The sequence below is a fragment of the Schistocerca cancellata genome, chromosome 1, assembly GCF_023864275.1.
Source record: "Schistocerca cancellata isolate TAMUIC-IGC-003103 chromosome 1, iqSchCanc2.1, whole genome shotgun sequence".
Taxonomy (NCBI): Eukaryota; Metazoa; Arthropoda; class Insecta; order Orthoptera; family Acrididae; genus Schistocerca; species Schistocerca cancellata.
In genome coordinates, this window is record NC_064626.1 from 64406190 (window position 1) to 64423862 (window position 17673).

At 43.3% G+C, this 17673-nt stretch overlaps 1 protein-coding gene across 3 annotated transcripts in view; it reads left to right on the forward strand.

Annotated features, from left to right (window-relative positions):
• Positions 1-3902, forward strand: part of LOC126164992 (sulfite oxidase, mitochondrial-like) — a 166659-nt gene extending 162757 nt beyond the window's left edge. Inside the window, exon 8 of one of the 3 annotated variants that reach the window (XM_049920284.1) lies at positions 3341-3902. In XM_049920284.1, the coding sequence (XP_049776241.1) occupies positions 3341-3381 (41 nt within the window). In that variant the 3' untranslated portion in view covers positions 3382-3902. The remainder of the gene's footprint in view (positions 1-3340) is intronic. The other 2 variants (XM_049920283.1, XM_049920285.1) reach the window with 2 other exon arrangements.
• The last annotated feature ends 13771 nt before the right edge of the window (positions 3903-17673 follow it).

The window sequence follows — 17673 nt, forward strand, 5'->3', positions numbered from 1 at the left end:
CTTTTCTTTCCTGTGTCTCTCTTGTTGCCTCACGAACCGCACTGCATGCTCTAATTATGAGCCACACTGCATCAACTGTCTCAGCCACGTGCAACAGATGGCCTCAAGACCACACTGATTCATACATATTTGAGTGTATTTTTGCGTAATTTGTGCGTAATCTTTTGGGCGTAATTATACTTTTTTACTTAATTTTTCGCAGCACCATGGATCCTTGCTCCTTCCATCTGCATCAATACAGGAAAGGTTTCTTATCTCTAGCTAGATCCCAGTTGCACATACTGTTCCTGCATTGTTGCTTGGCTCATGAAATCCCCCCTAATGGCCTTACCATCAAATTACCCATATCTGGTTGCCACCCCTCCTTCCACAATGACCCCCACCTGTTCAGATCCCACCAATATTTAGCCCTCAACAACATAGTCCTGCAAAACCATATCAACCAAGTCCAATCCTCCTCGCAGTTTCTTTTCTCCATCAGCAAAATTCTCCTGTAATGTAATCCCAAAATCCTGGAACCCATAACACACACTGAAACTCTTGACCTGCAGGAACTTGAGCAACATGCACAATGCCACCTCAAAAAGCTCTCCAGCCTGCTAACTCCCTATTCCCACCTTGGAGTACCACTGTCCACCACTTCTACAACAACCTCCAAACCTCCCCCATACCCCCTCATAGCTGACAAACCCTGTCTAGCAGACCTACTACACTTACCCCACCCTCCAAAACTCTCTCCCACCTCCACTCAGAACCCAGAACCTAAACAGACCTGCAACACAGTTATGAACCTTTCCTCCAGAATCCTTAGTCCCACAGAAATATCAGTCCTTTCCAAAGGCCTCGCCTTTTGCCCCATTCCCAAATTCAACTATGCAGGACTAGTTAAAGACCTTCTCTCCTTCTCCCGGCCCCTGCAGTGGAAACACTTCTTCGCCACCAACCCGACCAATCAGATTCAACCAAAGACCAATATTGAACCTTGACTAACTCAGTTCACTCCTCTATCAAATCGTGATCCACCCCCACTGCCTCCAAATCACCTCCTGTTAACTTTCCAGAATTTCTTAACCTCGAACCTTGCCTTATCCTCATTTCCCAAATCCCTCAACATGCAAATTAACCTTACATCCGCAGAAAGAACCGCAGTCCACCATCTAAAAACTGATCCCGACTTTATAATCCTACCTGCAGACAAAGGCTCCACCACCGTTGTTTTGAACTGCAAGCATTATGTGGCAGAAGGACTCTGTTGTAAACCCTGTTTTATTTTTTCCACTTGAAGATATGTAGTTGTAAGTGTATATAAGCTGAACTACATGTCAGCAGTCTGTGAGTGGTTTGGTTCTGTATAATTTGTGCCCATCTGAAAGTCAGAAAAGCTTTCATGGGCTCTTGCATTCTACACTCCTGGAAATAGAAAAAAGAACACATTGGCACCGGTGTGTCAGACCCACCATACTTGCTCCGGACACTGCGAGAGGGCTGTACAAGCAATGATCACATGCACGGCACAGCGGACACACCAGGAACCGCGGTGTTGGCCGTCGAATGGCGCTAGCTGCGCAGCATTTGTGCACCGCCGCCGTCAGTGTCAGCCAGTTTGCCGTGGCATGTGGAGCTCCATTGCAGTCTTTAACACTGGTAGCATGCCGCGACAGCGTGGACGTGAACCGTATGTGCAGTTGACGGACTTTGAGCGAGGGCGTATAGTGGGCATGCGGGAGGCCAGGTGGACGTACCACCGAATTGCTCAACACGTGGGGTGTGAGGTCTCCACAGTACATCGATGTTGTCGCCAGTGGTCGGCGGAAGGTGCACGTGCCCGTCGACCTGGGACCGGACCACAGCGACGCACGGATGCACGCCAAGACTGTAGGATCCTACGCAGTGCCGTAGGGGACCGCACCGCCACTTCCCAGCAAATTAGGGACACTGTTGCTCCTGGGGTATCGGCGAGGACCATTCGCAACCGTCTCCATGAAGCTGGGCTACGGTCCCGCACACCGTTAGGCCGTCTTCCGCTCACGCCCCAACATCGTGCAGCCCGCCTCCAGTGGTGTCGCGACAGGCGTGAATGGAGGAACGAATGGAGACGTGTCGTCTTCAGCGATGAGAGTCGCTTCTGCCTTGGTGCCAATGATGGTCGTATGCGTGTTTGGCGCCGTGCAGGTGAGCGCCACAATCAGGACTGCATACGACCGAGGCACACAGGACCAACACCCGGCATCATGGTGTGGGGAGCGATCTCCTACACTGGCCGTACACCACTGGTGATCGTCGAGGGGACACTGAATAGTGCACGGTACATCCAAACCGTCATCGAACCCATCGTTCTACCATTCTTAGGCCGGCAAGGGAACTTGCTGTTCCAACAGGACAATGCACGTCCGCATGTATCCCGTGCCACCCAACGTGCTCTAGAAGGTGTAAGTCAACTACCCTGGCCAGCAAGATCTCCGGATCTGTCCCCCATTGAGCATGTTTGGGACTGGATGAAGCGTCGTCTCACGCGGTCTGCACGTCCAGCACGAACGCTGGTCCAACTGAGGCACCAGGTGGAAATGGCATGGCAAGCCATTCCACAGGACTACATCCAGCATCTCTACGATCATCTCCATGGGAGAATAGCAGGCTGCATTGCTGCGAAAGGTGGATATACACTGTACTAGTGCCGACATTGTGCATGCTCTGTTGCCTGTGTCTATGTGCCTGTGGTTCTGTCAGTGTGATCATGTGATGTATCTGACCCCGGGAATGTGTCAATAAAGTTTCCCCTTCCTGGGACAATGAATTCACGGTGTTCTTATTTCAATTTCCACGAGTGTATATATGGGGCTTAACAATTTGTGAAACTTACATGGCAATGTATTGAGTGCACTTTCAATTCTTTTTACTTTACATAAACAATAAGTCAGGGATGAGTTTTGTTCTTCTTTCCATGTTTACAGTAGATTGAAACTATTTATCAAATTTTATAAATTAACCAAAATATTTAAAGATGCTTGTGATGTGTACAGTAGCAACTACATAAAAATATAATTATCAAATCAGTATGCTTACGAAATTTGTAGAATTACAATTGATAATTTATATGTGCACCTATAGTTTTGCATCTTTTGTTTTAAAAATTGTTTTTCTGTTTCATTGTTGATTAAAAGTGTCATATCCCATTCCTTATCTATCTTCATTTTGTAAAGTGTGTGGATGTACTGCAGTGCTCACAAACTTTCCTCATCTCTAGTATTATATATAACTTATGCAGCCGAAATTATTTACTAATTTCTGTTTTTTTTCATTGCTGCAACTTCTGGACTTTCCTCTGTTTTTTGCTGTACAGGACGCATAATTATTTTGGGAGACAAAGATGATTCTCTGTAATATGAGCACCAAGAAGGAAGACAGTGGAAATAAAACTGAAGAAAGAATAATGATGGAGGTAGTTGTCTTTCTTTGGAGCAGACATGCAGAATACTGGAAAACAATCTTAATTATAGGATACATAATGAAATATCACATGCATAGAAAAGCTGAATAGAATATTTTGGCAAGTTATCTTACATTTGACCATACACTACTATAGTATAAGGCATTATGATTAAAACTAAGTAAGAATATTGTAATCATAAAAGCTAACTATGTGCAATAAATGTTGCTTGAAAAGAAAAAAATATTGTATAAAGGCCCATAATATTTGTTTATATTATCATTACTAATTGGTTCTCAGACTGGCAATTTATGGAGTGTCACCTAAAGTGAAGACTGGATTCTGGATTAAATCCTTTTGGGATAGACTACAAATGAAGCAGAAATTTGCCAATCAATTGATGTACTATGGAAATTTCATGTAGCATTGTTTCACTTGACCCAGGATATCACCAAATAGGAAAATAAATTCAAACAAATAGCACTATCATAAACCCACTCTGTTTATAATGCCTATTTATTGATATTATATCCTTAAGATTACCATAAGAATTGATCCATGCTTTGTTACATTCCGACATTTTTCTCAATGTATTCAAAACTACTATAAGAGATAAAATGTCAGATGGCGTTATTATGAGAGACAAAAATTCATGATCATGTTTGTCAATCACATAAGACCCTTCTTTAAAGGTAAATTCCACAGGGACAAATTTCTTCATTATTTATGTAGAAGACATATATCCATATGTACAATGGGGTTAACAGTTCATTTTCATACACAATATTTCAATGAATGATATAGTCTGCATGAATTCCAAACAATGAGCCCATCTAATACCATAACTCTCATCACCTGATCAGCTGTCTGAATACTGTGGAGAGGAAGTGAACTGTCCACATTGCTCTGCACCTTCATATACATCTTGCACCAATTCTATTGGAAAGGCTTCTGAAATATTTTATCCATGATTCGGTCAACAAGAGTAGTTGGTTGGAATTTTTTCATCATTAATATTCAGAAACTACTTCTCTTCTATATTTTTGAGCTGGTATTTTAAAATATCGAAGGCTAAATTAGTACTTGGCATATAATTAAGATTAACAGAAGGCTGATATGGATTTGTGAAACCATAAGCCACCGTATAGTAGACTGAGGTGACAATAGTCATGGGATAGCGATATGAACATATACAAATGGCAGTAGTATAGTGTACACAAGATATAAAAGAGCAGTGTGTTTATGGATACACAATGGTAATTAACAGACATTGACCTTGGAATGGTAGTTGGAGCTAGATGCATGGGACACTCCATTCTGGAAATCATTAGGTAATTCAATATTCCAAGACCCACAGTGTCAAGAATGTGTCAGGAGTACCAAATTTCAGGCATTTCCTCTCACCATGGGCAACACAGTGGCAGACAGTCTTCACTTACCTACAGAGATCAGCGGCATTTGCATAGATTGTCAGTGCTAACAGACATACAACACTGTGGAAATAACCAGAGAAATCAACCTGGGATGTACGACAAACATATCCTTTAGAGCAGTGTGGTGAAATTTGGCATTAAGGGGCTACAGCAGCAGACAGGCTGTGTTGACATAGAATGGACTGGGTCCTCTGGTGCAACTGGACCAATCATTTATGGGAAATGGTTGTGTTCAGCTACTTGGAGACCATTTGCAGCCATTTGTGGACTTCACATTCCCAAACAGTGATGTCATGTCACCAGACCACAATTTGAGCAAATGATTTTGCCACCCAAATTTTCCAACATTAATCCCATTGAACATTTATGGGACATACACTCCTGGAAATGGAAAAAAGAACACATTGACACCGGTGTGTCAGACCCACCATACTTGCTCCGGACACTGCGAGAGGGCTGTACAAGCAATGATCACACGCACGGCACAGCGGACACACCAGGAACCGCGGTGTTGGCCGTCGAATGGCGCTAGCTGCGCAGCATTTGTGCACCACCGCCGTCAGTGTCAGCCAGTTTGCCGTGGCATACGGAGCTCCATCGCAGTCTTTAACACTGGTAGCATGCCGCAACAGCGTGGACGTGAACCGTATGTGCAGTTGACGGACTTTGAGCGAGGGCGTATAGTGGCCATGCGGGAGGCCGGGTGGACGTACCGCCGAATTGCTCAACACGTGGGGCGTGAGGTCTCCACAGTACATCGATGTTGTCGCCAGTGGTCGGCGGAAGGTGCACGTGCCCGTCGACCTGGGACCGGACCGCAGCGACGCACGGATGCACGCCAAGACCGTAGGATCCTACGCAGTGCCGTAGGGGACCGCACCGCCACTTCCCAGCAAATTAGGGACACTGTTGCTCCTGGGGTATCGGCGAGGACCATTCGCAACCGTCTCCATGAAGCTGGGCTACGGTTCCGCACACCTTTAGGCCGTCTTCCGCTCACGCCCCAACATCGTGCAGCCCGCCTCCAGTGGTGTCGCGACAGGCGTGAATGGAGGGACGAATGGAGTCGTGTCGTCTTCAGCGATGAGAGTCGCTTCTGCCTTGGTGCCAATGATGGTCGTATGCATGTTTGGCGCCGTGCAGGTGAGCGCCACAATCAGGACTGCATACGACCGAGGCACACAGGGCCAACACCCAGCATCATGGTGTGGGGAGTAATCTCCTACACTGGCCGTACACCACTGGTGATCGTCGAGATGACACTGAATAGTGCACGGTACATCCAAACCGTCATCGAACCCATCGTTCTACCATTCCTAGACCGGCAAGGGAACTTGCTGTTCCAACAGGACAATGCACGTCCGCATGTATCCCGTGCCACCCAACGTGCTCTAGAAGGTGTAAGTCAACTACCCTGGCCAGCAAGATCTCCGGATCTGTCCCCCATTGAGCATGTTTGGGACTGGATGAAGCGTCGTCTCACGCGGTCTGCACGTCCAGCACGAACGCTGGTCCAACTGAGGCGCCAGGTGGAAATGGCATGGCAAGCCGTTCCACAGGACTACATCCAGCATCTCTATGATCGTCTCCATGGGAGAATAGCAGCCTGCATTGCTGCGAAAGGTGGATATACACTGTACTAGTGCCAACATTGTGCATGCTCTGTTGCCTGTGTCTATGTGCCTGTGGTTCTGTCAGTGTGATCATGTGATGTATCTGACCCCAGGAATGTGTCAATAAAGTTTCCCCTTCCTGGGACAATGAATTCACGGTGTTCTTATTTCAATTTCCAGGAGTGTAATAGAGAGGTCACTTCATGCACAACATCTTGCACTGGTAACACTCCCAGAATTATGGACAGCTATAGAGGCAGCTTGGCTCAATATTTCTGCAGGGCACTTGTTGAGTCCATGCCATGTTGACCTGCCACCTACTCTGGGCAAAAGGAGGTGTGACATGACATTAGGAGGTATCCCACAACATTTGTCACCTCAGTGTAGAATAAAGAATAATATTCTGGTATCCAAATCGGGGCACTACATAAACTTTAGGGTGGATGTATTACTTTGTTAATAGTTGATATCTTTACAGCAAGCGACAGTTCTTCTGTTTCGATTGACATGTGTGAAACAATCCAATGAACATTATCATAGAAGAGTTACACAGGCATTTATGTAAAATATTTATTTTAGGGCATCAATAAATCTCACAATTCTGCATTTTTAAACAATGAAAACTCCAGGTTGAAATATGAATAATTTTAGGAAAGGGATGGATTGCTTCTTACCATGAAGATGACACATCAAGTTGCAGACAGGTATAACAAAAAGACAGTTACATATTTAGCTTTTGGCCAAAGCCTACTTCAGAAAAGAAAAAAAACACACACACACATTCACACAAGTAAATACACCTTGAGCACATGAGACTGCCATATCCAGCACCTCAGACCAGAATGCAACTGTCACATTGACTGGCACTCTGAAGAGGGGGAGGGTAGGGGAATGGTATTAGAGCAGCTCAGAATGCAATTGTCATCTTGAGTGGCAATCTGGAGTTGGGAAGGATAGGGGGAGTGGTATCAGAGTATGGGGAGGGGGATGAGGGTGTGAGAAGAGTGATGGTCAGTGCAGGGACTAGGCATGAGAAGACTGCTGCCAGGTGCAGCATTGGGAGGCTGTGGGGCAGGGAGGTGGGGGTGGGGTGAGGAGAGTGAGGAGTGGAAAAGAAGGGGAGCAGGAAAGGGGAAAGATGGTTGGGAACATTGACAGAGGACAGGGTCAGGGGACATGAATAGGGAGGAGGTGATAAGACAATGGGTGGAAACTATTGGATGACGGGTGTGGGGACAGTAGATTACTGTAGGTTGTGCCAGGATAATTTCAGGAGCAAAGAATGTTTTGTAATGATGACTGCCATCTGTGCAGTTCAGAAAACCTGGTGGTGGATGGGAGGACCCAGTTGTTCTAGGTTGTGAAACAGCCAGCCATTGAAATCAAGCATTTTATGTTCAACTGTGTGTTATGCCACAATGTGCTCTACCATGTTACAGGCCACAGTTTGGCAGCAGCTGTTGCTAAGTTGCACCTCAATTTCTATCTTAAGTTTTCAGTTTATTTTTATAACCTTCCTAGAGATCAGTGCATTATTGTATGATAGACAACCACCTAATTATTGAACATGGGGCTAGTGTCTGACATGTGCAAAGACCGAAAGCATTGCTGTTCAGAGACAAATGACCAAATCTTTTATTAATATCTCCTGCATGGAATGGCTGCAAAGTACATTACAATGATTGGCTGTTCATCTCAAGGTCACTGCAAGTACAAGTTAATGACTGAATGCACCATGCCTTCTGTTGTTGTGTCTCTCCACAATGATGTGCTAACTCCGCTGGATGCTGTGGCAAAAAATCATGTAAATTGTCAAGTTGGAAGAAAGTAAATTTAAAATAATTACCAAAGTTTTAACAAATGTGACATTTAATTACTCTAAAACCAGCAAACAAAAATAGAACTTTCAACAGAGGTCTCACACTGCAGATCAGTTTCCTAAGACAGTATATGGAAGACAAAGAAACTAAGAATGACTGGCGCTCCTTTTCAAAAACAAGAGAACATTTTTCTCTGCTCTTTTTTCAGTAATAAAGGCCTTTTCAGTATCACTGACCAACAATTAACCTCTACTATAGTGCCACGGAATACAATTATTATTAGTCACAGGGAATATTACAGGAAAAAATGTGTGCAGGAGACAGGCTCTGTACAAACATTAATGAAAATATATGGTTTCTCTGACAAGTAACACTTTATCACTTCCTCAAAGGCTTGAAGCTATTCTATTGGAAGAGACTTTTAGACTTTGGCAGAAAAACAGATGCTTCATAAATTTTAATTCTATTAGAAGGCAATATGATGGCTATCACTCTCAGTGGAAAATGCATAGGTTATGCTCATTATACCAATAGATAGTTGTTTTCCATTTAACAGTGACACAAGTACAATAAGAATAAGAGAAGTGGTACATTCACAAGATTATCTGTACTTAAGTAAAGCATCATTATTTATTTCTGTAAGAGAGGTTCAATAGTAAAACTGCAGCAAGCAATGATTGAGGGTGTGGAGGCACCTTTCTTGGTTAATTATCTTAACATAGCTTTAAAACAAGTATTTACTGAATTGTTACACTTCAAGGTGAATAACTGTCAATAGGAAAGTATTTTTCATTTCAAGAAATTTCTCCATTACATTAATGACAAATTTAAATCTTGATTTTATACAACAATAAGCAGTCTTTATGCCCTTACGGCTGTTGAATTGAAAAATACTTGACTGAATACAATGCAAAGTAGACTCAATGTGTTCCTTTGTCTGAACAATGGTAGATGAACTGACAGAATTTTGACTGATTAGACTCATTGACTTTAGATGGCCCAGTGCCAGTAATCGAATTTAGAAAATTTTTATTGAATAAAATGCAAAACTGACCTGTTGTCTTCATGTACACATTGGGCTCAGCATGGGACAGGAGGCTGGGCTCCATCCCACCCCCTCAAGTGTTAACATCAGGAAGGTACCATCACATTATCAATTCACTTGCAGCTGCCTCCATAGACAGCTCCTCTACTGTCATTAAACAAAAATTCCAGTTTATTAACCTAGTCACGATATGCAACTACAGGGACTTCTATTATTCACTGATTTCATGTTGCACTAGTATTTATGTTTGCTGGCTTTACAAACTACTTAAACTAAAAGTAAACTGATTTATTTTTGCCTCTACTGGAGACCACGGTTATTGTTCTTTTATTTATTCTAAATACTTTGCCACTTGCACCACAAGAGTGTCCTTCCGTAGCAGATATGTATAACCCATGCAAAAAAAAGTATTAACTTGTTCGTACACTCAACACAATGCGGCAACAATTAGGTTTGTAGCAGAGCCCAATATTGTCTGCTGCCGTTAATCACAACCAACTCTTCACAAGAATACTACATAAAGCTGTGGTGTGAGTGCTTTTTAAAACTGTCTGTGTTATTAGTGTCCTACAGATTTACAGGATATTGTGTTTTCAACAAACTCTCATCTCCACCCTGCTTACTGCTGGGCAGAGGTGACTACCCCTTCACTGCACACATTAACATTTTTCACCTGCACTTTGCTTTGACTTCTGTGAGACAGTTTCTTGTACATAGCATTATAATATGTCCATTTCATTCATCGAATATATCACATTGAAGTATAGCAGTCGCACATTTATGCACTTGTATTCTTTACTAAAATCAGAATTTCTTTTATTCTACCTCTGGATCATGATAATCTCTACGTACTAAGTACTTTCACCTTATATCATTTTTTCTTTTACAAAGTGTAATGATAGGATTCACACAGATTTTTAAATATAGACACTGTTCTTTATTGACTGTGTTTCCCATCATGGAATATAATGGTCAGACACATGCAAGTGTCCCAGTACTCTAAACAACAGAAATAACTGCACAGAAAGTTTTAGAACACCAGGAATTTTAGACCCATACATAATGTAGTTTAAGGTATCTAACTTATTGGACTGAGATACAAAACAGCAAATCACAAAGAACATGAACAACATAAATGGTCAAAGCATAAAATAAATATCCTAATTGCCCGCATCTCGTGGTCGTGCGGTAGCGTTCTCACTTCCCACGCCCGGGTTCCCGGGTTCGATTCCCGGCGGGGTCAGGGATTTTCTCTGCCTCGTGATGGCTGGGTGTTGTGTGCTGTCCTTAGGTTAGTTAGGTTTAAGTAGTTCTAAGTTCTAGGGGACTTATGACCACAGCAGTTGAGTCCCATAGTGCTCAGAGCCATTTGAACCATTTTTGAAATATCCTAATTACTTTGCATGCTCAAACTTTTATAAAAATGACTGCTGCCTTAGTTTAACTATTGATACCATGTCAACTCTAGTACAAAGAAAATAACCAAAACAACATTACAAGTAGAAAATAAATCATTACTAAAATCTAAAGTGATTAAGTGGAAACACAACATAATAATCTACAATCTAAGTAATCATTCTACTTGCTTCACTACTTAAACTAAGGAATGTCTATGTGCATATTTTTTGCACTATGATTTCAATGTACCCACAATATCTGGCTATTGACAGGAGATTTTCAATTTGAGGCAATTCTTAGCACTAGGTCTTTGTATCACCAATGGATAATGGTTCTTTCATATTTTCTTCAATGTTCAGGCTTTGGCTGCTCTAATATGTTCACTGTTAAGTAATAAAATAAACCTACGTGCCAAATCAATATTCACAACATAAAGAAATTTACAAAAACAGCACAAGATAGCCAACTAACTACACGTGTTTCTCATTATACGGTTAAATTAGATCATAGCTTGGACCTACAGTGGTAGTTTTGATGACTCAGTCTTACAGAGTAACCAGGAAATCTTCATATTAGCATACAATGTCTTTAAAATATGGGATTAAATGGGTGTATTTTTGTGAAATTTTTCGGATGTAATTGTTAATTACTTACGTAAGTTTTTGGATTTTTCCACCACCATAGATCCTTGCTCCTTCCATATGCATCGATACAGAAAAGTTATCTTATCCCTAGCCAGATCCCAGCCCTACAACTGTTCCTGCGTTGTTGCTCGGCTCATGGAATCCCCCCCCCCAAGAGGGCTTACCATCAAATTACCCATCTCTGGCTGCCACCCCTCCTTCCACAATGACCACCACCTGTTCAGATTCCCCCAATCCTTAGCCCTCACCAACATAGTCCTGCAAAACCATATCAGCCAAGCCCAAACCTCCTTGCAGTACCTTCTCTCCATCTGAAAACTTCTCCTGCTGTACATTCACAAATATCTGGAACCCGTAACACATATTGAAACTCCTGTGCTGCAAGAACTTGAGCAATATGCATAACGCCACCTCAAAATCTCTCCATTCTGCTCACTTTCTACTCTTGCCTTGGAGTGCCACTGTCCACCACCTCTACCACAACCTCCAGACCTCCCCCACATCCCCTCATAGCTGAAAAACCTTGTCTCGCAGACCTCCTACATTTACCCTACCCTCCAAAATTTCCTCCCACCACAACACAGAATCCAGAACTTAAACAGACCCACAACACAGTCATGTATCTTTCCTCCAGAAACCTCAGCCCCACAGAAATATCAGTCCTTTCCAAACACCTCACCTTTTGCCCCACTCCCAAATTCAACCATGCAGGACTTCTTAAAGACCTTCTCGCCTTTTCCCAGTCCCTACAGTGGAAACACTTTTTCATACCAACCCTACCAATTAGACTCAACCAAAGACCAATATTGAGCCTTGCCTAACTCAGTTCGCTCCCCCATCCAACTGTGATCCATTCTCACTGCCACCAAACCACCTCCTGTTAACTTTACAGAATTTCTTAACCTCCAACCTTGCCTTACCATCATTCCCCAAATCCCTCAATGTGCAAACTATCCTTACATCCACAGGAAGGATCACAGTCCACTATCTAAAAACTTATCCTTACCTTATAATCCTACAAAGACTCCACCACTGTTGTTTCGAACCGCAAGGATTACCTGACGGAAGGAAGATGCCAGCTGTCAGATACTTCCACCTACACACCTTGTCACAGTGACCCTATTCCAGTTATCCAGCAGGATCTCCAGTCACTACTCAAATCCTTAGGCCCATCCCAGAACCTCTCCCCAGAGTTCATCTCTCTGTTCACCCCTACTACGCCCCGCACTTCTACCTTCTACATGCTTCCTAAAGTTCACAAAACCTAACCACCCAGGATGCCCCATTGTGGCCAGTTTCTGTGCCCTCACTGAGAGAATCTCTGCTCTCATAGACTAACAGCTTCAACTTATTATCCAGAACCCATCCTCCTCTATAAAAGACATCAAACATTTCCTCCACCAACTCTCCACAGTTCCTGTCCCTTTGCCACACGGTGCCCTGCTCATCACAATTGATGCCACCTCCCTGTACACTAACATTCCTAATGGCCATAGCCTTACTGCTATTGACCACTATCTTTTCTAATGCCCGACAGATTCCAAACCAACAGCCTCCTTCCTGGTCGCCATGACCAACTATACCTTCGTCCACAATTACTTTCCTTTGAAGGCATTACCCAAAAACAAATCTTGGGTACAGCTATGTGCACCCGCATGGCATCATCCTATGCCAACCTATTCATAGGCCATCTAGAGGAATCCTTCCTAAACACCCAGAATCATAAACCCCTCACCTTTTTCAGGTTCATTGTTGACATATTTGCCATCAGGATCGAAGCTGAGGACACGCTATTCATATTTCTCCACAACCTCAACAACTTCTCCCCAATTTGCTTCACTTGGTCCTACTCAACCCAACAAGCCACTTTCCTAAATGTTGACCTCCGTCTCAAAGCTGGCTACATCAGTACCTCCGTCTGTATCAAACCTACTAACCACCACAATACCTCCACTTCGACAGCTGCCACCCGTTCCATACGAAAACGTCCCTTCTGTGCAGCGTAGCCACCGGTGGTCATCACATCTGCAGTGACAAGCAGTCCCTCTCGAAATATACCGAGGGACTGACTGAAGCCTTCATTGACCATAATTATCCTTCCAACCTTGTACAAAAACAAATCTCCCATGCCTCATCTTTCCAATTTCCCACCATCTCCCAAAGTTCCACCGTCTGGCCACAGAGAAGCATTGCCCTCGTTACTCAGAATCACCCTGGACTGGAACAACAGAATTACATCCTCCGCCAGGGTTTTGATTACCTCTCATCCTGCCCTGAAATGAGAAATGTCCTGTCCACTATCCTTCCCACACTCCCACAGTGGTATTCCACCATCCACCGAACCTACACAATATACTCGTCCATCCTTGCACAACCCCTGATCCCAATCCCTTACCTCATGGCTCATACCACTGTAATAGATATAGATGCAAGACCTGTCCTATACATCCTCCCACCACCACCTTCTCCAGTCCTTTCACTAACATCACCTATCTCATCAAAGGTAGGGCTACCTGTGAAACCAGTCGTGATCTACAAGCTAAGCTGCAACCACTGTGCAGCAATATATGTAGGCATGACAACCAACAAGCTGTCTGTCCACATGATTGGCCACCGACAAATTGTGGTGAAGAAATAAGTCGACCATCTGGTTGCTGAACACACTGCCAAACATGATAAGCTTCATTTCAATGACTGCTTCGCAGCCTGTGCCATATGGATCCTTCCCATCAACACAAGCTTTTCTGAATTGTACAGGTGGGAACCTTCCCTGCAATACATCATATGTTCCCATAACCCTCCTGGCCTCAACCTTCATTAGTCACTGTCCAAACTCATCCAGCCCCTTCCCTGTTCCCATTCTAGCACTACACAGCCGTCATTCCACCACCACATCCAGTCTTTTTATTTCTCTCCTTTTCCGCTACTTCCCCCCTCCCTCCCCATCTCTCCCCATCCCTCAGTCTAACCTGCAGCACTTCGCTGTCTGCCACCCCCACCATACTATCCCTCCTCGTTCCCACTCCTCCTCCTTACCCCCACCCAGTCACCACTCCCATCATGCACTGGTGCTGCTGCTCGCAGTGTGGTTTCAGTTCTCTGAGTCTGCAGGCATGTGCGCAAGTTGTGTGTATGTGTGTGTGTGAGTCTATTGTTGATGAAGGCCTTAACGGCCGAAAGCTATAATTGTGCCTATCTGCTACTCAGCATCTCCACTGTATAGTCAGTAGAAAGTTTCCTTCTCATAATATTGTTACATTCCATCCTGGATTTCCATGATAGTTTTATCTTACTGTTAATTCATGGACTTTCACATCAGGAAGTATTAGTTCATAGATCGTTACGAAACAAAAATAATGCATCAGTTCACTGGATAATACACACATATATACATTCATACAGTAAAATTTACGAAACATCATCTTTAGTGTAGTCCTTGTCAGTTTAGAATTTCCTTCCTGACTATATCTTTTTAAATCTCTATAATGATAGAGGTCTTTAACCTTATCAGAATTGGGGTAAGGAGGAATCTTTACAATTCTGAAAGAGCCGTAGCACAGAAGTTACCTTCTTGTTTATGCCCTTCAGGAGAGATCATGATGTATGTGCCTGTAATAAAATTAAATCTCCTACAGAAATGGTCTGAACGCAACCTAACTGTCTGTCATATGCATTCTTCTCACTTGAGCTCTAATGTTCAATGAAATAATTGATTGGTAGATTTTGTCCCCGCCAGCTGAATTTTTTTATTAGTTACTCGAGGAAGCAAGTTTACACATTTGTTTTTCTTCTCCTTTCTTAGCACGAGCTCATCAGGAGTGCATCCTATGGAGAGGTTCGGTAATCTGTTCATTACCTACTCAAAGAGCAAAAAAATGTGTACACACTGGGTTCGTTGGCTCAGTGCTTACATTTGTATAAAACTGTTATATTCGCTGAAAATTCTACCAGAGGCATGTTTGATGAAAAAAATCTTAAATCAAAATTTGCTTTATCTTACATTCTGCTAGAAAAGATCACCATATTTTATCAGTAAAGTTTGAGGTGTCATCAGATAGCATTGCTTTCGATGTACTGAAACAAGGAAAGTAGTCTTCCTTTAGTCTTTTGACAATAGACCCTGGTTTGGTGGACTTGGTTACATACAACTGTACATGTGTGGAAAATAATGCAGAAATATCTTTGTAGATAGGTTGATCAATTTCGCCTCTGATACACGAGACAGGTTCATAGTAAATGGTGTGCACATCTGTGTAGATCAGTGCTTAGTTTTCAGTATGTCATCAGATCTTCAGATCTTACAGATCCTGGACCTTCTGCTCAGAATCTGTGGTCTTCATTATGATGGTCACATTTCCCTTGTTGGCAAGCAGTACCAGGAAAGGGAAATGTGACCGTTGTAATCAAGACCGAAGACTACGAGCAGGAGATCCGGGACCTATTAGATCTGCCGACATACTGAAAACTGAGCACAGATCAGACACAGCGTATCACATGGAATATGAATCAGTTAAACAAGATGTCTTCTCTGCCGACGGATGTACAGAGGAACCTGCATGACACAGAAGCCCTACCACATTAGCTGATGGATTACCTAAGATACATAAGAAAAACGTTCCATTAAGACTGGTTGTTAGCACTCCTAGCTCATTGACATATCAACTGGCAAAACTCTTGGCCCTCTGCTACAGCCACACGTGGGGGAGACTGACACATACATTAAGATCTCAGGACATTTAATTGAGAAACTGAAGAAACTAAACTTGCACCAAACAATATCCTGGTCAGCTTTGATGTTGTTTCTTTGTTTACCAAAGCTCCACTCAGGGACTCTCTGGAGCACATCAGTTCCATCTTCTCACAAGATATCACAAAGATCTTTCATGCATGTCTCACCACGAGCTATTTCATGTGGAATGGCAGCTTCTATGAACGGCTGGAAGGCGTCACCAGAGGTAGTCCTCTTAGTCCAGTGGTGGCCAATTTTTCATGGAACACTTCAAAGCACAGCCATTGGACTCGGCACATTGTAAAATGTGGTACAGATACATTGATGGTACCTTCGTTGTGTGGAGCCGTGGTGAAGAACAGCTCATTGACTTCCTAAGACACTTTAACAGTCCCCATGCCAACATAAAATTTACTATGCAAGTAGAGAAGGACAAAAAACTACTTTTGCTTGATGTGCTGGTCACAAGGGATGGTGAAAACCTGAGACAAAGCGTGTATGGAAAACTGACACACGCAGATTGATACCTGCACAAACTATCAAATCACCACTCGAGCCAGAAAAGAGGCACGATTAAGGCTCATAATGCAGGCAACGCGAATATGTGAGCCACAGCACCTCAGATGGGAAATAAAACACTTGGAAAGTGTTCTGAGGAAAAATGGGTACTCCACAACTGATATTGGAAGTACAATACAGCCAAACACTCGGCAAAGTGAGATATCAGAAAAATAAATGTTAGTTATGGTCTTTTTGCCATACATTAGCAGAGAGATGGGCAGATTCAGCTGTATATTGTGCAAACACAGAGTAAAGACTATTTACAAACCGACAACAAAAATCAGTGAGTGTCTCAGATCCACAAAGGAGAAAAGTGACCCACTTGCAATGCCAGGAATATAGCGCATACTATGCACATGCGGTAAAGTTTATGTTGGAATGACTAGACAATTGATCAACACCAGGATTACAGAACATAAATGACACTGCAGGTTGGGGCAGATGGAGAAATCATCTGTGGCAAAGCACGTGCTATATGAGACTGACCACATAGTAAAATTCACCATCATGGAAGTTCTGGCTGTAGAGAAGAACTACCACACCCGCTTGTTCAGAGAAGCTCTAAAAATATACAAACCTGAGAACAGCTTCAACAAAAAAGAGGAAACACTCAAGGTATACGGATCCTGGTTTCCTGTGCCGCAGCAAAAGACTGTTGCAGGTAGCAAGAGAACTGCACTGGAAATGACCATGAAGAGGCCCTTGGACACACAGTCTGTGGTCACGAGCTCAACTCCAGTCCACCACCAGCAATGGAGGGTGAAACTCTGACAATGCCAGCCACTCGTGCTGCTGAAATGTCAGAAAAATCATCAGATGAACATCGGCTGAAGAGCCCGAGGCAGAAGCCAACATACAGTTTGTCATAAATCTTATTGATATCAGGCAAGTAACTTTCTACATTTGTTGACACAGGCTCATCACATGCATAGCCAACAAGGTCACCATCTGCCCCTACCATCCACCACCTTACTGGCTACTGTTTTAACTTATGATTCTAGCT